The sequence below is a fragment of the Pleurodeles waltl genome, chromosome 9, assembly GCF_031143425.1.
Source record: "Pleurodeles waltl isolate 20211129_DDA chromosome 9, aPleWal1.hap1.20221129, whole genome shotgun sequence".
Classification (NCBI taxonomy): domain Eukaryota; kingdom Metazoa; phylum Chordata; class Amphibia; order Caudata; family Salamandridae; genus Pleurodeles; species Pleurodeles waltl.
Genome location: NC_090448.1, coordinates 407,889,825 through 407,917,743, shown reverse-complemented (window position 1 = coordinate 407,917,743; position 27,919 = coordinate 407,889,825). Strand labels below are relative to the sequence as shown.

General features: G+C 47.1%; 3 protein-coding genes across 5 annotated transcripts in view; 1 reads left to right on the top strand and 2 right to left on the bottom strand.

The window, feature by feature from the left end:
* The window catches only part of LOC138259414 (forkhead box protein N2-like), a 210,328-nt gene that overhangs the window by 77,554 nt on the left and 104,855 nt on the right, over positions 1–27,919 (bottom strand). Inside the window, exon 1 of one of the 3 annotated variants that reach the window (XM_069207161.1) lies at positions 1,865–2,059. The exons of 1 other annotated variant lie outside the window; for it this stretch is intronic. The gene's annotated coding sequence lies outside the window, so the exon portion shown is untranslated. Of the gene's footprint in view, positions 1–1,727; positions 1,764–1,864; positions 2,060–27,919 lie in introns of those variants that run through there. One more of the 3 variants, XM_069207163.1, reaches the window with a different exon arrangement.
* Positions 1,189–1,572, bottom strand: LOC138259666 (octapeptide-repeat protein T2-like). Its single transcript, XM_069207537.1, has one exon. The coding sequence runs from the start codon at positions 1,570–1,572 to the stop codon at positions 1,189–1,191; it is 384 nt and encodes a 127-aa protein (XP_069063638.1).
* The window catches only part of LOC138259412 (potassium channel subfamily K member 13-like), a 103,501-nt gene continuing 80,323 nt past the window's right edge, over positions 4,742–27,919 (top strand). The window contains exon 1 of the mRNA XM_069207160.1: positions 4,742–5,459. Coding sequence (XP_069063261.1) covers positions 5,003–5,459 — 457 coding nt within the window. The 5' untranslated portion in view covers positions 4,742–5,002. The remainder of the gene's footprint in view (positions 5,460–27,919) is intronic.

Below are 27,919 nucleotides of genomic sequence, written 5' to 3'. Positions count from 1 at the left end.
TATGGGCCTTAGTGTGTTCCCTGAGTTGTTAATGGGCAGTAGTAGTACCTGTTCTGGATCATGGAGGGGTGCCATGTTTTGCATAAGATGGTGTATGGTGTCTATCTGTTCTAGAAATACCAAACATATAAACTGTTATTGGAGGAAATCTTGCAATAATTCTAACCACTGGCAATTGGTTGTGTAGCATTCCAACCCATCATTATTTTATCCACTATGCCACCTCAGTTTGGACCCAACCATGTGCAAATCAGTCTTGACCCTGCTCCAATAGGGCCAGTCTGAACTGCCAAGCTGCACTAGACTGACGAGCCCCAGTCAGGATGAAACCAGTCTAGGTTTGCTTCTGTTCCACTTAAGGGATGACCTGGCCTGTCAGTTCGAGCTGGGCTGTTCCTGTTGGAGCACAGCCAAGGCTGATTTGCATGAGGTGGCATGGTGTGCAAAATAACACTGGTCTGAGATGCGGCCAGAGTAATTACCAGTGGCTGAGATTAATTCAAGCATTTCATCCATTCCAATTTTTTTTGTATATTTCAGTGCAATGGGTATTCACAGATGTGGGCCCCCGTGCTAACTATGCCACGGAAACCAAGCTGCACTTGACTGATGAGCACCAATCAGAATGCACCCGGTCTGGGGTTGCTTGTTTTCCGGTTCAGGGAGGACCTGTTGTTTTTGAGGCATGTATTTTTTTGTCCAAGCCCAATCACTCTCACCACCTAACCCGCCTTCTCCATTTCTCCGCTCATCCCCTGCTCAACCAGCCCTCCCTCTATTTCTGCTGCTCTTTTCCATCTGCCATGCACTCTCCCATTCGTTGCATCTTTTCTCCCCGTCTCTAGTAGTGCAGGTTTTCTCCTTCAAACTCTCTATTTCCTCTTTTCCCATCTCAACTGCTTTCTTTTCTGCCGTTTCCATTTCCCTTTCCATCTCTCTTCCTTCCCCTTCAGCTTCCGCCCAGTCGCCCGTTCTTCTCCAATCCCCACCTGATGCTCCCCGGTCTCCCGCCAGTTGTCTACGCGTGGCCCACATGATTTCCCTAGATCTCTAGCCTTCCTGTTTCCACTCCATCTCTCTTTCGCTGTTTTCCCATTTCCCTTCTCTCATGCCACCTGTCCACACCGTGCTCTCCTCCGTGACTTCGCTGTCACTCCTCCCGCTTTCTCCTTCCCTTCCTCCGCTCTCTCATCTCGCGCCCTTTCTCCTCCTGTTATTAACCCGCCCCAACTCTCCCTTGCTCGGTCTACTGCTGTTTTGCTTCATCTTCCTTCGCCCCTGCTCCCTTCTTCTACGCTCTCTCTCTTGTTTCGTCTCTATCCCGCGTTCTCCCCTTCTGCCATGCTCTCCCCAGCCCTCTAATCGCTCTCCTGCTTTGCCCGCCTTCCTTCCTCTTTCTTCTCTTTCTATATCCTCCTCTCTGTATAGCGCTCCGTTTTCCTTCTTCACATGCCCTCTCTCCCGCTCGCGGCCTCCCTCAGTTGTTCTCCCTTTTTCCTCCTCGCACCGGCCCCTCGCCTCTCTCCCCAGTTGTATCCGTCTATCTTCTCCGCTCTCTCTGCATTTCTTCATCTCTTGCTGTCTGTCTGATTCTCTTTTATTGCATTTCCTCCTCTCTCTCGTGCTCTTTCTATAGTGGTGTTTAATCTCTCCGGCTTTCGCCCTCCACTCTCCTTATCTCCCCGTCGCCTCTGCTGCCTCTCCCTCTTCTCCTGCTCTCTGCCCACCTCTCGTGTTCGCCTGCTGGCTTCCCATCTGCCATACTCTTTCTCCCCCCGACCGCGACCCGCGCTCCCTCTCTCCGGCAATGGTGGGATCTCGGCAGTCCCTGCCACCTGCCTGGTTCCCGGCCCTTCTGCCTTACCTCACAGTGCCGGTCTGAGTTCGCCATTGCTTGAAGGATAAAGAGGCTGAGAGGGGCTGAGGTGCCCCCTCCATGCCTGCAACCACCGGTCGCCATGACAACAAGGACGCTGCTCCCTCTCCTTCCTTATTGTGCGCCTGAAAGCATGTGGAAATGGTTGGTGGGGGCAAGGAGCTGGGCGGAGAAGGGGAGAGACGATTTGGGGGTTGGGGTGAGGAAGGGAGCTGGGGGAGGGGGGCAGAGAGAGGACCGAGGAGCAAAGGAGGAGGGAGAAGAGATACATTGAAGGACCAGGGTGAAGATAAGGAGGAATTAGGTGCGAGGGGAGGATGAGATATAGAAGACTGGGAGGGAGGGAAAGAGAGAGGGTGGATCAGTGAATACAAACTCCGGCACCTATCAGCATTCAGAAATCTACAGACTTCCACTACCCCAGGCATCCCCACAGCCCCGGTTCAGACTGGGCATCCCTCTACCAGCGGTCTGGATTGACTGGGTGACCCCAGTATTCACTGGCACCGATGGATGTACAGTCGTCTCCCCTCTGCACCTCGGTATCCAGCGAGCCAACGCCTGCCGCTCTACTCTTCTTACTCTGCCAGGGAGGTTCACGCCGAATGTCCCTCAGCGTCCTGGATTTACAGACTACAGCGCGTGCCACATAACTCACAAGTCACCTACTGCCCTCCCAGCGCCCAGCTGCACCCACAGAGGGGCAAACTGCCTCGCAGCACCCAACGTGTAGGCTTGCATTTCCCGACACCAATAAGTGGTCACATGGGCGATACCGAGCTTCTGCACCCCGAAAGTGCACCCTACCATCCCGTCTGACCCCATGGAGTTACAGACGTCCCCCAGCACCCATCCAAACTCGGAGTTACAGGTGTCTGTCTCCCAGCACCCCCGAACGCACAAAGAGTGACCCATTGTGAACCGACCCAACAGCCAGTCACCACCCAGGGAGTTTCATGCTGCGCCATCAGCACGCGGACTGTTACTCTCTCTCGTATATGTTATGTTGGAAGAAATTCCTCCTGCGGATTATCCTCAGATTGGAGTATGTTTGGTTCATTCTTCTCTCGCTCTGTTCCTTTCGACCCAGAACACGTGCGCTGCTGGGGCGGAGGCGCCTGCCTGGCAGTCTGTTAGCGTTGTGCTGTGGGTTCTCAGTCTCGCAGAGGCGTGTCCCTTTGCTGCACTCCTTTCGGTAGCGGATTCGGGTCATTCGGCTCAGTCTCTGGGCTACTGCTATTTTTTTGGGAAGGGTGCGTCTCTGGTTCAACCATGAGTAGGTTTTCATCGGTCAGCGGTGCATTTTCACGTTTTGCTAAATTTCAGTAAATATGAACTTAGACACGATGCAAAGGACCCACCGGGGCTGCAACCAGGAAAGAGAAATCGAGAGAGAGAGAGATGTCAGCTCCACTTCACCTACACGAGGGGGAGGGTGAAGGGGGAGAGGTGGAAGGGACTAGGAGGGATCTGTTCGCGGCAGCGGCAGGCGAGCCCTCTCCGTGGTGCCGACCTGCGATCCCGGTTAGAATAGGCTCCCCATGCAGACCCTGGCAGCTGGAGGCTGGCATGACCACCCGAAACAGACCCGTGCAGCTGAAGCCAGGTTGCCATTATTGCTAGGCAGCTGGAGCCAAGCTGGCATGATCACTCGCTAGAGACTTTGGCAGCTGGTACCACTTTGCCACGGTCGCTCGATAGACAACCAGCAGCTCGAGCCACATTGACACGATAACTCAACGTAGAGACCCGGCATCTGGATCCTTGTTGGCAAGATCGCCTTATAGGAGCCAAGGCAATTGCAGCAACATTGGCTTGAACATTTGAAACACTTCCCGGCAGCTGGTTGGTTGGTACCACGTTGGCACATTGACATGACAGTCTCAACATCTGGCACCTCGTTGGCATGATGACGTGATCTGAGGAAACATACTAGTGATGAGAAATCTTCACACGCGCTGACCCTGATCCACCTGAAGGTGAGTGATGAAAGAGGGATCATTTCCTGCCAGGTCAAGTGTACCTGGTGGGAACTGGGTTGCTGGGGATGGTTGGTTGACCCCCAGTGCCCTCCCAGCAATGGGACTAGAGGGCTCTATCGAAATTACTTTCACTAAAAGCCATCAGGGTGTAATTCCTCAATTCTGGAGAGCAAGTGCGGGCTTCAGATTACTCCTCTTCAGAAGAAGACATGAGATGTTCTCTTCTTCAGAAAGGACAGTGGATAATTATTCTTTAATAATTGATATTAAGAGTTTTTTGACAGAAGACATAGGGAAACCTCTCCCTCATAGCAGACTTTGGGGTGGGCGGGGCTCTCTTTTCAGTAGAGGATATCTTGGACTGAGGATATCAGTGTTTCTCTTCAGTAGAAGACATTAGGGGACCTCTGCTGATAGATCTCCTTAATGGTCTCTTTTTGATTGAGGAAATCACAAGTCACTTCCATAGAAGACAATAATTGATCCCTTACAACTGGAGGGCAGTATTAGTATCTCTTTGACAGAGTACATTATTGGTTTCTGATGGCTGAAGGTCTCAAGTGGTCTCTGGTTAATATAGACCATCCACGTCTGCCTTCAGTGGAAGACATTAAAGAGTCTCTCGTCGACACAAACCATTATCTGTCTCTCCTTGACGGAGTGTTAGTGGTCTCCTTCCTGGATGCCTTAGGTGGTTTCTCTATAATTGAGGATATCGGAGATCATTGAGGGCCACATCATGATGAGTGTCCTTGACTTCTGATGTCCCGGGAGGCTGTTATATCAGTTTAAGTATATATTTTTCTTATTTTTCTAGTGTTGAGAGCTAGGTCACTTTCTTGACACCTCTTTCTCGTTTCTTTTTCAGGGTTGGAACCACCAAACAGATAATATTTTGAATTGTCTGTGAGCAGGAGTAGATATGGCCATTCTACACTGACCAGGTGGATGGCATGGAGATTGGACTCTGGCTGCCATCATAAGGCACAACCTCAACACTGTGGCACTTACGAGTAGGGCTCTCTTCATCAAAGCACACATCACCATCAAACTGACCACGGGTCTGGAGGGCCCTCATAGTGCCAAAAGGCTGTAAATTGTTGGTATAGTAACACTAGGCCGCCCTGGCAGCTGCCTATCCCTGATGCCTCTGGGCAGGGAGCTTTTGGAGAATGCAGCAAGTCGATCAGCCGTCCCCAAGGCGGTCTTCAGTGCCCTCCATGGTGGAGTGATGGCCCCAAGCAGCTCCCAGACCTCAGGGGGCTGCTGTTGTAGTGGCAACTCCAGGTGCACAGACCTGCCACCCAGCGATGATAACGCCCGTTTTGCCCTACTTGCCCTACTGATGGTCACCTACTTACTCTGTGGTGCCGGAGTCTTCTCAGCGCTGGAACACCCAGTGGAGCTGGAGAACCAGCAGCGTTGGAATCAGACTATGAATACCTTCTCTCAGGACTTTGAGGTGAGCCCCGCTGAGTTGCGCCGGTTCCTGAGGGAGTACGAGCTCGCCATGGCTGCCGGGGTCCGGGTGGAACCACTCAAGCCTCGCTGGGACTTCGCCGGGGCCCTCTACTTCGTGGGGACTGTGGTGTCCACAATCGGTGAGACACATCTTACTCTTGCCAGCACAAACTTATCTGACTGCTCTCAAATAGTCTTTACCATATTCAGACTTGCCTTGCCCCAGCTCCTCAGCTTTAACGAACTGCCCTTACTATGCCAACACTCCCCTTATCAAACTCAAACTCACCAAAACTCTTATCACTACACTCAACCTTTCCTCACCACAATTAAACCCTCCTTACTATACTTTTCCACATTTTCCTTACAGCACTTAGGCCCATATTTATACTTTTTTAGTGCTGCATTAGCGTCATTTTTTGATGCAAAAGCGGCGCAAGCGTACAAATACAATTGTATTTTGTAAATTTGCACCGCTTTTGCGTCAAAAAGCAGCGCAAATGCAGTGCTAAAAAAGTATAAATAGGGGCCTTATTCTTCTCGCTCAACGCAAGTCCTTAATACCTGCCTAAAACTCACCTCACAGGTTCCTCTTCACACAAGTTCACCTCACTACACTCATTCTCCTCAGTGTTCACAAATCTCATCACCAGACTGAAAATTCCTCAACTCCCACAAATGCAAAGCACACAGATTCTCCTCACTACATTCAAACTCAGCTAACCTCAATCAGGGCCCGATTTATACTTTTTTAGCACCGCATTTGCGTCATTTGTTGACGCAGAAACGGGTCAATCTTACAAAAATCAATTATATTTTGTAGGTTTGCAATGCTTTTGCGTAAAAAAATGGCGCAAATGCGGCGCTAGAAAAGTATAAATCAGGCCCTGAGTGTCCTTAACACCAAGGCACTCTCCTCACCCCACTCAAAGGTTCATCGCAGAGATTCACAAACTGCACTTTGCAATACATTTTGTAGTACCACAAAACTCACTAAAAAGTGCTATTCTCAAACTGTACTTTAGCAGTAACCTGAACTTTTGTGTAAGATCAGTACTTTCCTGTATTCACAAACTGCACTTTTGTAGTAACTCCCTACCTACATTATTTTCATTGGAGGGTGTGTAGACCATGTGTAGTGCTCGACTTAATACAAAGGTGTAGGTTATTACAGAAGTGTAAATTACTTGAAAAGTGCAGGTAGGGAATACCAAAAAGTAGTAAACTTAGTCAAAAGTGTAAATGTACTAAAAAATATGTTACTTTCGTGATTGGGGCCCCTAGTCTCGTCACCATGCGCCCAGTTTAAGTTGCTGCACTGAAACTCTCCTCCACACCCAAAACACGCCTCACCTCATCCAATCCTTCTCACAGCACTTAGATTTTGCTCATCCTCGTCCCACTACATCATCTTTCTTCTCTGCTCTTTAACGCTTCTTAACCTTCCATTCCTCTCTCCCACTCCTCTCCTACACCTCGTCACTTTAGGTCTGCCCTTAAATACCCTTTCCTCTCCCACTTCCATCTTTTTCCTCATCCAGCCCTGCCGAGCACTTAGGTCCATGCATGATGTGTTGCTACAGTCCAGGGTTTTTCTTTGAATTCTGGAATGTATACAGTTGTTAATTCCATTATAAACAGGAGTACAAATCCCAGAATCCAGATTAAAAAACGTGGACTTCGGCTGCATTTCACCCGGGGCCTCCGTGTGCTCGCCTCCGGATCTTACCCCTTCTGGGGTCTCTTCTTCCTTTTCCCCATCACCTCGTATACCTTCCGCTTCTCACTATCATCCCCTCACCCCGGCATACTCCCTTTCCCCAATCCCCTCTTTCAGTACCCCCCCCCCCCCCCCTTCTCGTTTTCCCTCTCCGGTCCCCAGCACCTTCCCTTCTCCCCCTCTACCTCGCTCTCTACATTCTCCATCACCTCACACTTTCTTTTACATCCTAACCTCCCGCTTCCTCTTCTTTTCCTCTCATCATCTCTCTTCCCACCCCTCGACTCTCCCTGCTCTCATTTCAAACTCCCCTCTCCTCCATCAATATCTTAACTCTCACAGCATTCCCTCTTTCTCCCATGCCTTCCTCCTGTATTTCCTATTGTCATTCCCCTCCCCCGCCTCCCTCTCTTCGCACCCCTTTCCCCTCCGTTCTCTCCTCTCTTTGTACTCCCCCCTGCAGTGACTCTGTGAACATCCATTATTGCCTATTATTGGGACTCAGGATGGAGAGAACTGTGAATCAGAGATAATGAGCGGTAACGGAAGATGTGTCAGAGAATATTTTAAGATCTGAGATGTAAAGGGGCTGGGGTGGGGGCGACAGGGGGGTATTTTAGTATTCAGAGGGACACATCTGTTACTTCGACAGCACTAAGCACCTAGCAGAACAAAATCAGAAACATTCTGAATATAAACCACGTTTGCTATTTTTTTATTTTTCATTATATAGCTCACCGATGCCAGAAAATATGAAAACGCAAAGTTGTGTGCAGTCCTTTAGAACCTACACTATCCTATGGTATTAATTAAAACATTTTACCCTCTCCAAGTGCTGTTCGGGTCGTTTAGGACCCTCATCCTGAGTCACAGGCCGAAAGTCCCAAGGACCTGAGACGTTATATTAAGAGCCAAAGCAAATAAACAGACGAGGGCCTATCAGGAGGAGGTAGGAGGCCTTTAATGACCGAGACAGCCAGAGGGAGGAGGACTAAAATGCATTAGAACATTGGACCCACAGAGGGCACAATATTATACATTAAATAGGGAATAGCAGAAGGACAGACATAATTGTTAGAAATGATCTATAGCAGGGCTTTAATTGGGTGGGCCCTGCCAGTGCTAAACATGCTGTAATTAGAAAATTGCTTTGAACTGGATCCCTACTGGGCCCTATACTCTTGCCCTTTGTTTACTAGACAAACACTGATTGATTTCACCGCAATGACTCTATAAACACCCTTAAATTAATCCATAACAGCGATACAGTCCTTGTTTGGATTTCACATGTTTTAATTCATTTTGTATTTCCCAATAGTTTTTTATTTTTCCAGATATTGTTTTTCTGTAGTGCTCTTGTAGAGCATATGTTAAACTGTGTCACCTCTGTAGGCCTGATTCACAAAGGATTTACCACTTGTAAAGTTACAAGTGTGGAGACTCCATATTCAGAGCGGAATCTACACACTGAACACTGCAGTGGGGGAGATACCGCCACGAGTGTGGAGATTCCCCCACAAGTGCAGACTCCACACTTGTAATTTTGTGAGTCTAAGGGTCTGATTTAGATGTTGGCAGTAATGCTCTCTCCTTTGAGTTTTCAAGTGATCACCCATCCACCGCCGTAATGGTCTGCCCGCCAGCCGTATTTAGATGCCGGCAGTAGCATAGGCCAAAACCCGCATTCGAACCGCGTCTCCGCCAAGAAACACCGCCGATGTTGACGGCAAGATAGGGAAAAGCGGCTGCCAGAGGGACCACAGCCACCTTTCCCACCATGGAGATTTGGTTGTGCCTTTTCGCCAAGCAAAAAGTGGTGGTCCGACTTCCACTTCTGAGTTGGCAGATTGGGGGGCAAAAGGGGTGAAAAAACACCTTTCTCCCTGATTCTACCTCCATTCTCGACTGTACCCAAATGCACAACACCAGCTGTGGCTGCTGCCACTGACACTTGAAGAAAACACGACCCCCTCGTTGCCGGACTTGAAGGTGGGGACCCCGTATTGCAAGGGTACTTTGGGTGAGCACTGCATGGGAGGTCGGGACCATTGCAGGCATATACATGTCACAGTAATTTTCTTATATGTAAATCACTGTGACATGCATATGTCGGGGAGACAATTGTGTCACACATGGCTGGGGACACACTGGCACAACACGCATATCTCCCACATATACACATGTCATTGTGGTGTCAGTATTCATTGACAAATTAATGCTGGCACCACAATGTCGGTACAATCACTCTTGACAACAGTGTCCATGGGTGCGCATTGCCAGGAGACCTGTACTGGTAGGTTTGTGCTATCTGTTGTGTATGTGATTCAGTACGTGTATGTGTGTGTGGATTGGCTGGTTGACGTGGAGGGAGCTGGAGTGGGTGGTGTGGTTATGTCTGTATCTGTGTCACCTGCATGTGTGATCGATGTTGTGTATATTATGTTGCCATGTGACACATTCAGGTGATTGTTGTTATGTGGTGGATATTGTCGTGATGTGTGTAGTGCTTGTGTGTGAGTCTGGTTGTGTAGCTGTGTGTAGTTGTGTTGGTTGTTGTGTTGTGTGTGGGTGCAGTATCAATGGTGTGTGTGTTGTGTCATGGATGTATGCCAGTATGTGTTTTCGTCATGTACGTGTTGTGTTGGAATTTTCATTGATAATGGTGTGTATTTGGTGTGTAGGTAGTGCAGGGGGACACATATGGCTAAGGTACAGTGTGTGTGTGTGTCACTTACCTCTATTCTATAGCCACTGCCATTGTACGAAGTCCATCGGGTTCTACCACCGTCTCCCTTGGTCAGCAATCAGTCGCCAGTACACCGCTTGCAGAGCTGTAACATCTAAATACGGTGGGCAGAACACTGTTGACTTGACGGTCTTTTCGGGTACACCACTGGTGCGGCTTGGTGGTAACACTGTCCAATTCTAATTCAGGTCCCTTTGTGAATTGGGACCATCCTAACTGGTTGTTTTCAGGATGTGATTGAGTGTTCATAATGGGGCACAACTGAAACTCTGGAGTTGAGGCTGAAGGAAGAGTGAGTTTCTCGCATCGCTTATCAGTGGGTCATAAAGGTGTCCAGACCACAAGCTTATCCAGCCCTAGGCCTCTTTGCAGAGCACACAGAGCCATGGTCACATATGTGCCAATTGTAATTACCATTTTATGTGATCATGTGTGAAGTGATATATGCAGCTGTTGAAATACTAACAGCACCAAAGCAAAAGAAGCAAATGCTTGTTGAACAGAGAAATACAGTCTATGTGTATGTGATGGTGAAAGGGAGGCGATGCAAGGAAGTACATGTAGAAAGATGAAGTGAAAATATGGGGATTAAGAGGAAGGAGGTATTGGGGGAAAAATTGGCATAACTGTCTTAAAGAGTGAACGATTGCAGAGGAAAGTGATGTGAAGAGAAGAATAGGAGTGGCTGAGAGACTCTAAAACTCAATTCACAATTGTTTTTTTGTAGAATTGAAACATTTTAAATTATAATTATAATTCTCGTTCACCAGTTTAGTCACCCTCTCTTCCTGTCCATTGCTCTCGGAATGACATAAACTGCAACATTTTTGTGTTTAATGCCTGCACAACTTTAAAACTGCTTCATCTCTGAGGAAACAAACTGCACACCATTATCCAATATCAATTCAACTGGAAAACCTTCTCTAGCACACACATCAGTAAGAAATGTAACAACAGTGTTGGTGTTAATTTCAATTGCAAACTTCACTTGCAACCACTTGGACAGATCATACACCAAGACTATTGCAAACTGTTGGGCATTTGGAAGACTCTGAAATGGACCCAATAAATCCAGACTAATTCTATCCCATACCTTCTTTGGTCTCCCAACTTTGCTGATGGGTGGTGTAGCACACTTCAGAACTTTGTCATATCTCACACAAATGGCACATTTTCCAATAAACATCTCCACATCTCTGTCCATGTCTAGCCACCATCAGGTTTCCTTTAATCTCTTTTCGATGAAAGTCCTACCTAACTGCACCTCATAACCAATGCCCAACAGCGCATGCATTTCTGACAAAACTTGGGGAATCAATAGATCAGTGCTAAATAACAATCCAGACTTGACAGATGATTCAGTCTGCACTTTACTGTATGATTGAAGTTCTACAGAAAGATTCTTCTCCCTTCGCCATCCATTCTTCAAGTACTCCATGACCTTATTCAAAGAAGCATCACAAACGTTTCTCATTGACACATTTTGTCACATTCCACACCACTCTTGCCACTAAGCACCCTTCATCCTGTTGCTCATCCAACATTTCCTCGCTATCATGGCCTGACATAGGAAGGTGAGAGAGAGAGTCTTTCTTATTTCTTCCGCCAGGTACGTATTCCACAAACAAATGGTAGTCTTGAAGTTTGACACCCAACTTCACCAGTCTGGCAGTGGCTTTTGTGGAATGAGAATTGGAACCACTTATGATAGGCACTAATGGGTCAAGCTCCCCGAGCCTTAAAAAGCCCTAGGAACCCCATCCCCCAATGTCTACTCAGTGACTGTGTTCCAGGGACACTGTCATTTTCCTGCCCACAATACAGCGGGCTGGGAAACATGGGTTTGCTCCCATCTGGAGATTTTTAAATCTCCTGCGAAATGGGAGCAAAGATACAGGTCTACTCCCAACTGACGGGACCTTTAAACATTATCCAGACGGCTGGGAGCAGACTTTTGTTTTATTCCACTGCCTGCACTCCTTTGGACAGAGAAATAGAACACATATGCTCCTGCCCGGAGGGAGCAAACAGAAAACAGCTGCTCCCTCCCGGTCTCCAGGCTGTGAAGGCTCAGGTGGGTGGCATGCACCCCTCCTCCCTTTTATAGTAACATGCAGGATCCCCAGGCCTTAAGGCTCGGGGAGGGGAGCTCGAAGCCCCCTCCTCTTTTTTTATTGTATTGGGCCCCGGGGGTGGGTACCCAAGGCCTGATAAGGCTCAGGGGTGCGCCTCCCTCCCCTTTTTATTGAAATTTGGCACCGGGGACGAGGTCCTATGGCCAATTACGGCTCAGGGAGGGGGCTGCATGCCACCCTCTCCTTAATATGTATGTTTTGACACAGTGGGATGAGATTCCCAGGGCCCAAAGACAACCTTACGCCACCCACACCAAAGGCTGTGCATGGTTTGGGGGTGGCAGCCTGTTGGGGACTTGGGCACAGGGCGTGGCTGCAAGCCAAGCCCTGTGGCCAGTTCACTGCTGCACATGGCCAAAGGGCGTGTGCAGCATGTGATTGGCTGACTACGGTCGACCTCATGCCACGCAGGACCAAAGGTTGTGTGCAGTGTGGGATTGCCTTTATTTATGGTAATAAAATATCACTTTTCATTAAAAACCCTAGTAATTCACACACCGTTGTTAGATATGATTATAAGATTTGTTTTTGTTTACAAAAAACTTAGAAATTCACTGAAAAAAACAAAGGTTAAAGTAATGTTATAGTTAGGTGTGATAGAAAGATTTGGTTTTGTATAGAAAACCTTTAGAAACACACTGAAAAAAATCAAAGGTTAAAAGATGAATGACAGTGACAACAGTAATGTTTTGAACTTAAAAAACACAGAAATTCACCAGTTATAGTAAGCAGAGCTAACTATAACTTGCTTCCCCACATGCACTGTTTATGGCCTCTCATACTACATCACACATGACATGTTCTGTGACATCATTTATGACATCACTGATGACATCATCCAAGCTTATTTTGTACACTCTACTCTATAAAAGAGTATGGCATTAGAGATGGAAGGTAAATACAAAATAGTTTAAAATAATATGAGGCATCAGTAATGCCATCACACATACAAATCCCTTGGGTGTTGAAGGTTTGTGTTATGTGCTGCATTGACCCTAAACCATATACTTCAGGGGCAGCCGAGTTCACATTAACAATCAACCACAGATAAACCTCTTATTCCACACAGTGTTCCATATGTATACAACTGTTCAGAGAACACCAAACTCCCCCAGATACTCAACTTCCGTTCCATTACTAATGCCCTACTATGGACAGCCTTTATGTGTATCAAACCCTTCACAGTCACCGAACCTTCAGTGAGAAATGAAGTGGATTACTCAATGAAGAGAGTTTACTCTGTAACACACTGTTTGTAGACATTGAAACTATCATGAGAAATATACTACAGAGTATTAAAAAGTATTTACCAACAACAGTGTTCACTCTATGCTAAACCTGTCCAAAGAAACACTATTCATTAATAATAGCCAAGTTCTGAAAATGCTAAAGGTCATGCTATCTGCAGCCTTTATTCTGTGGTGAAAACTTTACAGATAGCCTGTCTTTTGAAGCTGAACAAGCACATGTACATTTGTTACTATCTAGTGCACAGAGTCTTCTACATTACGTCAAAATTGGCATGCTATGTAGATTCTGTTTAGAAACTCTACACAGCTTACAATACTTAGGGGGTCATTCTGACCCTGGCGGTCGGTGACCGGCAGGGTCACCGACCACGGGAGCACCGCCAACAGGCTGGCGGTGCTCCGTCGAGCATTCTGACCGCGGCGGTTCAGCCGCGGTCAGAAACGGAAAATCAGCGGTCTCCCGCCGACTTTCCGCTGCTCGGGAGAATCCTCCATGGCGGCGGAGCACACTCCGCCGCCATGGGGATTCTGACACCCCCTACCGCCATCCTGTACAGGATGGCGGTAGGGGGTGCCGCGGGGCCCCCGTAAGAGGGCCCCTGCAGTGCCCATGCCCATGGCATGGGCACTGCAGGGGCCCCCGTTAGAGGGCCCCACTGTGTATTTCAGTGTCTGCAATGCAGACACTGAAATACGCGATGGGTGCAAACTGCACCCGTCGCACATACCCACTCCACCGGCTCCATTCGGAGCCGGCTTCCTCGTGGGGAGGGGTTTCCCGCTGGGCTGGCGGGCGGCCTCCTGGCGGTCGCCCGCCAGCCCAGCGGGAAAGCCTGAATGGCCGCCGCGGTCTTTCGACCACGGAGCGTGTTTGCGCTGGATTTGCGTCATTTATTTTGATGCAAATTCACCGCAAACTTAACTCCATATTTATACTTTGGCGCTAGACCCGTCTAGCGCCAACGTTATGGAGTGAGGCGCATTATTTGTACGTGAAAACCTACCTTGCGCTAATGACATGCAAGGTAGGCGTTCCCGTGGAAAAAATGACTCTAAGGCATGTGTGCCTTATCCATCCTCCGACGTCAAAATGACGCACAGGAGGAGGCGGGCATTAAAACATGGGGCCAAGCCGGATTTGCTCAGTTTTTTAACGCCTGGGACAGGGGCGTTTGTGGGCGCATTTCCATGGTGGGAGACCATGGAAGCAGTCCACAGGTGCCCTTCCCTGCACCCAGGGACACCCCCTGCCACCCTCGCCCACCCCTGGAGAACACCCATAGATGGGGGGACCCATCTACGGTGAGTACAGGTAAGTGAAGGTAAGTATTTTTTTTATTTTTTTTAAGTGACATGGGGGGCCTAATTTGGGCCCCCCTACATGCCACTGCGTCCAATGGCCATGCCCAGGGGACATAAGTCTCTTGGGCATGGCCATTGGGCAGGGTGGCATGACTCCTGTCTTTGCTAAGACAGGAGTCATTTCCATGGATGTTTTGAGTCAAAAAATGGTGCTAGTCAGGTTAGAGCCAATATTTTTGACTCTAACCTGACTTGCACCATTCTTTGGCGCATAACCCACAGTCTTTCCTTCGCCTCCGCTGCCCGGTTACCGTCATTTATTTTGACGCTGACCAGCCCGCAGCACCGGCTACCGTCATTCCATAACTAAGGCGCCCGGCTGGCTCGTTGGAATGGCGGTTGCCGGCATTAAACTTTTTGACGCAAATCTGCGCATAACACAGATTTGCATCAAAAAGTATAAATATGGGCCAAAGTATCACAAATTATTGGATGATGTCATTTCAGATGTCATCTGTGATGTCATAAATTATGTGATAGAATATGTCATGAGTGATGTAATATGTGAGGTTATGAGCAGATAAGCAGTGCTTGGCACGGCCCCCCTCTTGGTGCCATACATGGTCCAGGGGACTGCCACTCCGCAGGGCCAGCTCCTGCTACCTCTTAAGGCGCCCACCGCTGGGAGATAGCTGTTTGCTTTTGCTTGGTGGGATGGGGTCCCCGGGGCAAATCGGCCAAGGGAGTGGGGGCCATGTGGCCCCCCTCCCTTTTGAAAAACATATTTGGCCCCGGGGAGGTGGCGGTCCCTAGTGCCTTGGAGGTCCTTGCAGCCCCCAATAAATATTTTTTAAATATCCTGGGGGAGGTGGTGGTCCCCAGGGCCCAGGGGTGTACACGCACCCCCCATTTATGTTTTTTAGTGTTGTCCCAGCCTTCAACCGGACATGGCGGGGTTGGCCACAGCAGTCAACCCCTTTTAAGCTCCAAACCCCTCGCCACACATGGCCAAAGAGGTTTGGAGTTCAAAGGGGGGCAATGTTAAATATATGTATTTATATGGGCCCAGGGGACCGCCTCCTCCACGGGGCTACATAATAAAAACACTGAGGGGTGTGGCGTGCAGACCACCCACCACCTCCCCAGGACAACACTAAAAAAATATAAGGGGGTGCTGCATGGACCTCGCCTGGCCACAGGAACCACCATCTGCCCGGGCCTACATTTTAAAACTATGTTGGGGGGAGGGGGGTTCGGACTCCCCCAGGCATCAACGACCACCACCTCTCCAGGGCTATTTAAAATGTTTATGGGGGGCTGCAAGAACCCCCGGGCCCTGGGGACCACAACATTCCAAGGGCCAAATACTTTTTTCAAAAGGGAGAGGGCCGGGGACTGCGATGGATCCCCCACTGATTTCATTTTGTAGCCCCTGGGAAGTGGGACCCCTCTCTTAATTTTTTAAAATATTGCCCCATGGTGGTAGAGGTCGCCGGGGCAGCCACGCAGCCTCCTGGATACTATTAACAAATAACTCCTGGGAGGTGGCAGTCCCCAGGATCCGGGATTCATTTTCTAATAATAATTAATAGGGGTTTCAAAAAAGTGTTTCTCCAATGTTAATTTCCATAGACTCTTTAGATACGCCTGCAGCCTGAACCACTGGATGGAATTACACCAGATTTGAAAGAAAGGTAGCTGTCTGTACTCAGATTACGCTTTTTGTTATTTGGTATGAATCCATTCAAAAGTTTAAGAGAAAGTAAAGAAAAAAACAAACTTGTATATCTAGGGCCACAGATCCGTTATGACGTTTTCACGATTATCGCGGCGAATTCGCGAATGTGTCCACCAACCGGAATGCTGTGAGTGGCTTGCCACAACTTGACCAGAAAGTTGCGCCCTCCATTTTAGGTAATGAAACATGGTCTCCACGGCTGAAAAATAAAATTAAAGTGGCATAAGGGGACAGGGTGGAGGTATCCAGACCCCAGGGCTGTGATATAGGGGTCTTTAAGGGTGAAATTATAATCTTGAAATTATTTTTTTCATGATTTGCATTATCCGAATATGTCGCAAAGCTCAGTGCGCCCCCTGTCTAACATAGCAACAAATTCACGAATAGCGCCAACATTTTAAAAAAAAACATTCACAGATTCATTCATACACTAAATCATTCACTCATAGAAGCACTCAGACACTCATGCACCCACTCACAGACCCACTCAGAGTCATACACCCACTTTCAGGCCCACCCACCCATTCATGGACCCACTCAGACCCTCACTCACCCACTCACGGACCCACTTAGACACTTAAGCACCTACTCACAGACCCACACAGATCCTCACGCATCCACTGATGCACCCACTCACAGACCCACTGGCACACCCACTCACAAACTCACACAGACACTCACACACCCACTCACAGAGACACTCTCACAACCACTGTCACACTCAGAGACACCCTCTCACACCTACTTTCACACCGAGATAGACACTGTCACACCCACATAGACCTTCTCACACCCTCTCTCACACTCAGACAGACACTAAACCCACTTTCACACCTAGAGACACCCTCTCATACCTATTCTCCCACCCAGAGAGACAGGCCCTGCGGGCAACTCCCACTGCGCCTGGCCATTTGCTGTGCGCAGCACAGGGTTGGGTGGTTATGGGAGTTGGCCACAGGGATGTCATAGTTAGGAAATAGAATTAAAAAAACATATACATCCCCTTAAAAAAAACAAAGGCTACAGGTACGTTATAGTTAGGTTCTGAATTTACTCACAAAAAAACAGAGAAATTTAGCAGTTACAGTCCAAGTTATTTCAAGTAACTATTACTCACAGCCTAAGGTAACTATAACTTGCGCCCTCGCCATGTACTGCTAATTACCCCAGATATTACAGTACTCATGACAACTTTTATAATGTCAATAAAATATCAATGAAACATTAGCAGTCAAATTATTGAAGAAAAACTGTACATGGCGGGGGCTAAATATATATATATATATATATATATATATATATATATATGACAAAAGACACTCTTCAACACGCTACTCCACTGTACAACACACCACTCCACTCTACGACATGCCACTCCACTCTAAGACATGCCACTCTATGACACGCCACTCCACTGTACATCAGTCCACTCTATAAATCTCCACTCCACTCCACTCTGTGGCCCTGCACTTTATGCCACTTTACACAACTTTACTCCACTTTAAGACACTGTGGCCCTCATTCTGAGTCTGACGGGCGGCGGAGGCCGCCCGCCAGACTTCCCCCCTCCGAAATACCGCTCCGCGGTCGAAAGACCGCGGAGGGTATTCCGAGTTTTCCCCTGGGCTGGCGGGCGGTCTTCGCAAGACCGCCCGCCAGCCCAGGGGAAAACTCCCTTCCCACGATGACGCCGGCTCGTAATAGAGCCGGCGGAGTGGGAAGGTGCGACGGGTGCAGTTGCACCCGTCGCGTATTTCAGTGTCTGCTTTGCAGACACTGAAATACTTTTAGGGGCCCTCTTACGGGGGCCCCTGCCGTGCCCATGCCATAGGCATGGGCACGGCAGGGGCCCCCAGGGGCCCCGCGACTCCCCCTCCCGCCATCCGGTTCCCGGCGGGAGAACCGCCAGGAACTGGATGGCGGGAGGGGGAGTCGGAATCCTCCATGGCTGCGGAGCGCGCTCCGCAGCCATGGAGGATTCCTACGAGCGGCGGAAAGTCAGCGGGAGACCGCTGGCTTTCCGCGTCTGACCGCGGCTAAACCGCCGCGGTCAGAATGCTCGTTGGAGCACCGCCAGCCTGTTGGCGGTGCTCCCGTGGTCGGTGGCCCTGGCGGCCACCGACCGCCAGGGTCGGAATGACCCGCTGTATGATTAGCCACTCCACTCCATGTCATGCCACTCCACTCTATGCCCCTCCACTGTAAGACACTGTACGACATGCCACTGTATGACACATCACTCCACTATACTCTGTCACGCCCCTGCATTCTATGCCACTCCACTCCACTCTACTCTTCGACACTCCACTCCACTCTGCAACACTTAAGCCCACTCTGCAAAACTCCATGCCAGTTCACTCTGACACATCGCTCTACAACATGCCACTCCACTCTACAACATGCCACTCCAATTTACAGCACTCCACACCTCTCCATTATAAGACAATGTATGACAAGCCACTCTGACACACCACTTCACTCCATTGTATGAAATGCCACTCCGCTGTACGCCACTTCACTCTACAACATTCTACTCCTCTCTGTGCCCCTCTAATATAGGCCACTCTGACATGCCAGTCCACTCCACCCTGTGACACAACACTCCACTCTGACATGCCACTCCACTTTACGCCACTCCACAATGCTCTATTCTACTCCATGCCACTCTGGTGTATGAAACACCATTCCGCAGCATTCTACTTTTCTGTACGACATACCACTACACTCTATTCCACTCTATTTCACTCCACTCTACAACACGCTACTCCACTGTATGCCACTCCACAACACTTTACACTACTACACTCTATGCCACTCCAGTCTACGTCACTCCATCCTAAACATCGACACTCTACGCCACCCCTCTCTACTTCACTCAGTGCCACCACAGTCTACAGCACTTTACAACATTCTACTCTGCTCTGACACTCTACACCCCTCCTCTCAACAGCACTCTACTCTGGTCAATGCCACTCCACTCTACAACACTGAATTCTACTTTATGCCACTCTACCACACTGTACTCCACTCTATGAAATTCTGGCACTTTACTCCACTGTATGGCACTGTACACAATTCCCTTTGCACCACTTTACTTTACTCTATTCTGTAACACACTACTTCACTCTACTCCAACTCTCCACTCTAGGAAAGTGTACGTTGACGCAGTCTACCACACTTGATAACACTGGACTCCACGCTATACCACTTCACTCCACAACATTCTACTCTACAACAAACTACTCTGAGACTCCACTCTACGATACACTTCTCCACTCTTCTCTGACACTCTACTTGACCTTTATGACACTCCACTCTGACACTCTATCCACTCTACTGAACTCTATGCCACTTCCACTCTATAATACTGTACTCTACACCACTGCACTCTGCTCCACTCTACGCCACTCCACTGTACTCCACTCTATGACACAAACACATAAAAAAAACATTGGAATCCAGTGAAAAACACAAAGGTTAAAAATTACTTATAATTAGGAAAATTTGATTTATTATTTCTATACCAAACAAACTTAAACTACGCAAACATTACAAATGCTAGAGTTATAGTTATAACTTAAAGCCAAAGCTTACTATAATTCACAGACTTCCAGAGTGTTGTGAACTCGCTAAGTAGACTACATTCATCCCTCCACCATGCACAGCAGTACCCTCTCATACATCAGTTATACCATGTTAAATCATAGCATTGATGGCAACACTAATGACATCTGAAATTATATCATTTATGAGACCACTATGCTTGGGAGAAGGACGTTTTATACTTAATGTAGTCTGCCTAGTGAGTTCACAACACTGGGTCTGGCGGTATGCGAGTCACAGTAAGTTTTAGCCAGGGCGTAATTTCTAAATTTAAGTTACAACTATAACTTTAGAATTTTTAATGTTTGTGTTTTTAAGTTTATTTTGTATATAAATAATAAAGTTTCCTAACTATAGCTAATCTTTCACCTTTGATTTTGTCTGTGAAAAAAATATATATACCTAAATTAATATAAATCAAAATGAAGAAAAAAGGGGGCGTATGGATGCCTCCCCATAAAATTTGGGGAGGCCCCCATACGCCTATACGGTGTCTGTGTATATATATATATATATATATATATATATATATATATATATATATATATATATATATATATATACACACACATACATACACAATTGAATAGCCAATAATATAAATACACATTGAAGTCAAACATCTTATAACAGCTTGATAACTTTTTCTAATGTTCATATCCCATCTACTATTGCATATTATTTGGAATCAATAATTAATAATTCCATTCATAAATATATGAATTATGATTAGGTTGGAAGACATTGATGCATACATTTCTATTGTAGTGTAACAGGATAAATGAAAATATAAAACATTGCAGACACTTAAGGAGATAATTCAGCAAACAACTTTATGGTTACTAGTGTTAATCGTTCCAGATAACAAATTCATACTTGTCAAAGGTAGTGTAACATAAAAATGAAAATGCAATCCATTGAGAGCACCTCAGAAAATAATATAGCCTCCATTTTCATGCTTGCTGATATTAATCAAACAACATTTCTATAATGTCTTCCACTTACTAGGGAAACCCTATAATTTGAGATAGCAGTGTCTTATATGTCCATAAATACAGATTGTGTCACCCGAAAAGAAAAATAAGAGAAACAATGTCATGAATAGTTTGCTGCTCATTCATGCAAGCAAATCACTACTAAATAAACCTGAATTTACGCAAGAGGGAAGAAAGACATTCAAAGTGCTATGAGAATTATACTGAACCGTAACTAATGACTGTTATTACCTTAGTATTTAGCCTGTTGACCTCTGGAATTGTATTTGCTCGTATGACATGCGCACGCCTCTACTGTCTGCAGCACAATTACAAAACCCACTTTGTAACGGTGTCTACACTTGGGATAAATTACAAACTAGCACCGTTATTATTATATACAAATAAATAGAGCCACTCACATGTACTCCTGGTCTCGCTTAGCCTTTCCAATAGAGTAGCAATAAACTGCTGCTGTTGTCACATGTTTATTTTAAATCGCCCCTCAAATGAGGGAATCTATAAACAAATATGGAGATCCTTCATTTATCATTTCCACTGACTCCCAATTCAACACGGGTTAGTACTTGGGGGCATATTTATACTCTGTTTGCACCGAATTAGCATCATTTTTTTTTTAACTCTAATTCAGTGCAAAACTAACTCCATATTTATACTTTAAGTATAAAGACGCCTACCTTGCATCTCATTAAGGCAAGGTAGGTTTCCACTTCCCAAAAATGACTTTAACTCCATAAATTTGGTGCTAGTGGTGTGCCTGCAAGATTCAGTGAAGCAGTTCCGCTGCTCCACAGGATTTCCTGGGTCTATGTTGAAGTAGGCAGCCCTCCCAGGTTTTGAAGGCACAGCAGCTTGCAAGATGAGTAGTCTTTGGCGCACATTGTCGGGAACAGCATACACTCCGGTAAGGCTGGGCCCAAGTCAGGTGCTTCTTCCTTGGGCTTTGCTTTTGCAGCTATTGAGTGTCCTTTGTAGGTCAGTAGGAATCTGATTTCCCGGTGTTGGGTGTTCTGCTAAATACTGAATTTAGGGGCTTCAGGGCCACTTACCCCTGGGGTCACTAGGCCTCCTATATGACCACTTCTTGTGGGAAGTGGGCATAAGCCTGTTCCAGAGTTCCTAGTTCTGGCAGCACTAAGATGTCAGATTTGTAAATGTTGTGTCCACATCAGGCAGCTCACCATCGGGGTGGAACTGACCTGAGAAGTGGACACACCTCTCTGAATACTAAGGGGCATATTTATACTTGTTTTGAGCCAAATTTTCTTAATTTTATTTACACAAATTAGGTGCAAAACGAACTCCATATTTATACTTTGGCACTAGACCTGTCTAGCACCAAATATATGGAGTTAATGTCATTTTTTGGACCTGGAAACCTACTTTGCGTCAATGAGATGCAAAGTAGGCGTTCCTGTGCAAAAAATGACTCTATGGCCTTGGTGCCATATTTAGCCCCCTGTGCTAAAATCACGCACGGGAGGGAGGAGGGGCCAAAAAAATGGTGCAAAGATTTGCACCATTTTTTAACGCCTGGGTCAGGGCAGGCGTTAGGGGACCTGTGGGCCTATTATCATGGTGGAACACCATGGAATAAGCCCACAGGTGCCCTCCGTAGGCCCCAGGGACACCCCCACCCACACCAGAGGGACAGAGGAGGGTCGGGGACCCCATCCCAGGTAATTATAGGTAAGTACAGGTAAGTATATATATTTTTTTCAAAGTGCCATTGGGGGCCCTGAAATGGGCTCCACCTACATGGCACTGGGTGCTGTGGCCATGCCCAGGGGACCCTGGTCCCCTGTGCTGGCTATTGGGGTGGTGAGCATGACTCTGGTCTTTTCTAAGACAGGAGTCGTGTGGTATGGATGGTTTTGCATCAGAAAATGACTCTAGGCAGGTTAGAGTCATTTTTTTTTTCTCTAACCTGCCTAACGTAATTTTATGGTGCAAAATCCCCTTCTTCCATACCGCCAGCCCCACCCGACTAACGTCATTTTTTTTTACGCTAGCCCACCCTTTGCACTGGCTTGCAGCATTCCATAAATATGGTGCCCGGCTGGTGCACAGAAATGGTGCAAGCCTGTGCTAAACATTTTGGTGCAAAACTGCATTACTGCAATTTTGCACCAAAAAGTATTAATCAGGGGCTTAATTTCCTGCTTGTCCAGGTGCCAAATGGCGCAGGGGGGTCGACATCTCTCCTTTGAGTGAAGACAGATCTACATACCAAGGGCGGTGGGCTTCTTTGAAGCCCCTTGCCTTGGAATGCAGATTCTCAGGTCATCCTGTTGGAAGAGGTGTGCTAACACCCCTACCAGAGTAGGCTTTTGTTCCTGTCTGCCCGAAAGCAAAGGCCCTCACCCTTGGGGTCAGAAACGTGTCTGGTGGTCACTGGCTTGTTAGAATTAGCCAGCCAGCAAACTAGTAAATTATACGTTTTCAGGGGAACCTCTAAGGTGCCCTCTATGTACCTGTATTGATAAAACCATCACTCGTATCCCTGAGGGTTTATTAATATGAAATGTTTGATACAAACGTCCCTATTTTCAGTGAAGCCATCATGTAGCTGGGAAACTTGTACTGACCCCTGTCCAGCACATGTACTTAAAATGGCTTCCCTGTTCACTCACTATGTCTGAGAATCGAAAAAGACATAGCAGGGACATATCTTCTGGTGAAGATATGCCCTCACATGTAATATAATGCACCCTGCTGTAAAGTTGACTTACATATATTGCATGCAGTGTTAGGGGACATGGCACACAAGCTGCATGCCATGTGGTTTTTTTCACTTTTAGCTGCACCAAGACACACAACCTGCAATAAGAGTCTGCATGTGCTAGGTGAGGGTTTCCTGAGGGTGCCACAATACATGCTTGCAGCCCCTAGGCACCCTCTTTGGTACCCACACCAAGGTACTGCGTACTAGGGACTTACAGGGGGGGGGGCAAAGGTATTGCCAACTGGAGAACAATTGCAATTGATTTGTGTATGATTCTCTATGTAAGAATATGCAAAGTTTCAAAGCACTGTTAAATTTAAAGAGCATTAGTATCTAAGGGTCATTTAAAAAAAAAAAATTAGCGAGCAGGTGAGAGTAATTTCAAGTAGCTTAAAGTGTAGCGAGTGGAAAACACAAGTTTGGTGAGAGAGGAGGACAGTGTACAAGACGCGCACACTCTTCTTTTTTTGAATGAATGTTGAGAATCTGGGGAAAGGAGTTTAAAATTAGCATGTTTTGACAAGAAACGACAATTGCTGTTTGTATTGAATATCGGGCAATATGTAGTTTCTGATTCCCACAACATGGGGCATTTTTTAAATGATTTTTAATGAGTTTTCATGTTTAATACCATCATTCACAGAATAGCAGCAGAAATGCAGGACATTGAGATTAAACTTAAACATTAAAACATATTAAGCAAATAAACCTTCCCTCCCCTCCCTGCCCATACTTATGCTTGACATTTTCGTGCTATACTACTCAGAGAGTGCAAGATAACAATCATAGGACATCTCAATTTTCTTTTTTAGCCAGGGACAGTATTAGATGATTGGGCAGTAGATCCTGTGGTATGTGGGGGTTACGTAGGTCAGCTATCATAGCCCTCCAAGCCTTGAGGTCATCCTCTAGTTTCATGTCCCTGAAGACATGTTTCATGCCAATCTCTTCCTCAGTTGCCCATTCTAGGAAGTCTCTGAGCCAGTCGGTATATCACAGGGGGATTGCCTTTATCCGTTTTATGGCTAAGCAGTGTTTAGTGATACCTAATAGGATACATTTTCTACTAAGACTTTTGCCCTTGGGGGAAGGGATCAGTCCCAGTAGCACTTGTCGGACCCCTAGAAGTACACTCCATCTTGAGACCCTATTTAGATTTTTGAGTACCAACTGCCAATAGGAAGAGAGGGCTGCACACCCCCAGACCATATGTAGGAAGTCAGCCGCCGGTTGCTGACACCTGGGGCAACTATCGGAGCAGGTGGGATAGATTACTCTCAGAGTTTTGGGGTAGAGATAGGTTTGATGTATATAATTGTACTGTATAAGTTTCAATCTGGTGTTCGAGCTAGTTGTACAAACCCCCTCGTGTGTGCGCAACCAGTCTCTTTCTGTCATGGGTTCAGTCATTGCTCTCTCCCACTAGTCTGCACAGGGAGGGTCCTCTCGCAGTGCCCTGTACAGATGGCAAATCTCTAGCCATCTCCAACAAAGTCATAAGGGTGGCAGATACAGGAGGGGCCTCAGAGAACGCAGGCCAAATCTCTCTCGCCGTTGCCGAGATTTTTTGATACTGTAAAAATTGGCCCTTGCCGAGTTGAAAACTTTCTATCGCATTGAGATACGTAGTAAAAGGCTCCCTGGGTATAAATCCCCCAGTGTGGCACAGACCCCCTCTTTCCATTACTGCAGTGACATAGATTCTGTTATCTTATGAAAGGATGTAATATCCATAATGGCAGGTCTGGAGAGTAGGAGGCTCGATGTAACATCCTCTTTATTGCTTCCTCCCATATTGTGGCCGATTCGCAAATTAAGTAAGGTACCTCTGGGGGGACTCGGGAGCTGTGCATCAATAAGAGCGGCAGGGCTCCTCAGGATAAGTACCCAACAAGAGGGTTTTCTCCCAATATTCTTCTGTATCTATCCAGTAAATGGCATGCTGTAAGTAAGCTGCCATATATTAGAGCTCTGTGCAGGGAGCCTTAATGTCCCCCACATGCCCAGGTTCCCTTTAGCATGGAAAGGCTGTTTACGTTTGCCCGCCCATAGTAGGTCAACCAGTAAGGTATCAATGGCTTGAAAATATGATCGTGGGATCATATGGAAGGTACTCTGGCGGATGTATAGCCATCAAGGAAGAAGTATCATCTTTGCAATAGCTAACTTCCCCATGAGGGAAAGGGGCAGATCCCTCCAAAAGCACGCAGAGGCCCGAAGGCTCTGGACCGTCCTCCCCATGTTGAGCTCCAGAAAGGTCTCCTCCCTGGGTGCTAAATGTATTCCTAAATAACAGACATCCCGTATTTTCCAGGGGAGCCCCACCGGCGGGAGGGCATTGAGGGGGACTCCGCTTAAGGAGCCCATGGGATAGAGTCGGGACTTAGTGGGATTGACTCATAGCCCAGAGATTTCCTCAAATTCCCCATTAACTGCGTAGCATAGGTACGGAGTAGGTTGGATGATGAAGATATGTTTGTGCATCATCAGCATGGAGAGAAACCACATGGTTGGTGTCCCCCACTGGGATCCCCCAGGGACCCAGGAGCCTGCGGAGCCTCACCACCAGAGGCTCCATGGTAAGCACAAACAGTAGTGGAGACAAAAGACAACACTGTCTCGTACCTCTACATAGATTGTACCCAGGCTTGAGGATTTGTGTATAGGAGCTGGATCCATTGAACAAATCCGGGGCCCACACGCCTCAAGTCTCCCCATAGATACTCCCAGTTCAGAGAATTGAAAGCCTGTTCGAAATCAAGCAAGGTAATTGCCAGCTCGTTGTCTCGTGGTACACGTGGGCAGTCGCCTTAAATTACGTAGTGGACTCCTGCTAGGGATAATTCCTGACTGGTCCAACTGCACCAAGGAAAGGTAGTGAGGAAGAAGGCAGGTTGCCAGAATCCCCTGAGTATCTTGACGTCTATATTTAAGAGTGAGATGGGTATATATGCTGTGGCCATGGTAGGGTCTTGACCAGGCTTTGTGGGCCATAACTATGAGGGCCTCTGGAAGTGTAGGGGTGAGAGTACCCTTCTGAAAAGCCTTGTGAAAGACCTCTTGTAATTTGTCTGCAAGGACATCTACATAGCAAAGGTAAAATTCTGCCGGGAGCCCATCATTACCTGGCGTCTTTGCAGTTTTTAGTGGCCTCAATCTCATCACGTGATGGGTCTATCAAGATCAGTGCTGTCCTCCTGACTGAGCCTAGGAAGCAAAGCTTCAGCCAGATAATCTGCTATGACTCGAGGTTGTGCTGGTCTCTGGTCAGTGTAGATATGACTTAAGTGATCCCAAAAGACCGCGTTAATCGCTTTTTGCGTAACAACAGGGTTTCCTTGCTGGTCATGTAAAAGTAAAATTGGAGCTCTGGTATTTTCCTGTTTCATCAGTTGGGCTAGCATCGCTACTGTCTTGTCACCTTTTGCGTGAAGTCTGTTGATATGCAGTGTAAGTGTGTTTTTCCAATCTACGCCAATCATCCAATAAGGTTTTAGGGGCCTCCTGCTAGTCTGAGAGGCGCTTCCGGCACATTGGAAGCTTTTTCTCAATCTCACCCAGGGCTCGCTCATGTCTCTGAATGTCGCCCTCTAAGTGACGGCGGGCCCCATATTTTGTCTTAAGGCATACTCCACAAAGGACAGATTTCATCACCTCCCAGCCTGTAGCCCTGTTACCCAGAGAACCCCCAATTCTCTTGAAAGTAGTGTGTTAATGCATCTGCTATTGTGGTTGCAAAAGGGGGATCTGCTAGCGCCTCAGCTCGTAGTTGCCAGAGCGATATCGGAGGCCTGTCATACTTCTTCCCCACTGCCAGCAGAACTGGCGAATGATCTGAAATATACCTGGGTAAATAGGAAATGCTGGAGACTAGGGCCCATATTATGCTTTTTTGTGCCGCATTTGCGTCATTTTTTTACACAAAAGCGGCGTAAACTTACAAATTACACCTAAATTTTGTAAGTTTGCGTCGCTTTTGCATCAAAAAATTACACAAATGCAGCACAAAAAAGTATAAATATGGGCCTAGGAGTGCTAACTTATCAGTAATGGGGCAGTAGTCCAACTGACTATATGTGCCTGAAGCTGGTGTATAGCTGGAGAATTGTGCAGTCTGAGGGTTTCGGATCCTCCAGAGGTCCGTAAGCCGTAGCTTGCATATTAGATTGTGAAGTGCACCTGTCAATCGGGGTTTAGTGTGTTGTTGTGGTGGATAGCGATCAAGGCCCACGTCCAAGACAAAATTACAATCGCCGGCTAGAATGATATCATCTGCCAAAAATTGGGAGGCTGCCCTTGCTACTGTGGAGAAAAAATCCCCACAATCATTACTGGGAGCATATATATTAATAAGGCACATCTCCCGACCATCTAGGGTCCCAAACA

What these genes read in the sequence shown, in the direction of transcription:
- LOC138259666 (XM_069207537.1), bottom strand. Translation starts at nt 1,572, where the DNA reads ATGAAGAAATGCAGAGAGAGCGGAGAAGATAGACGGATACAACTGGGG.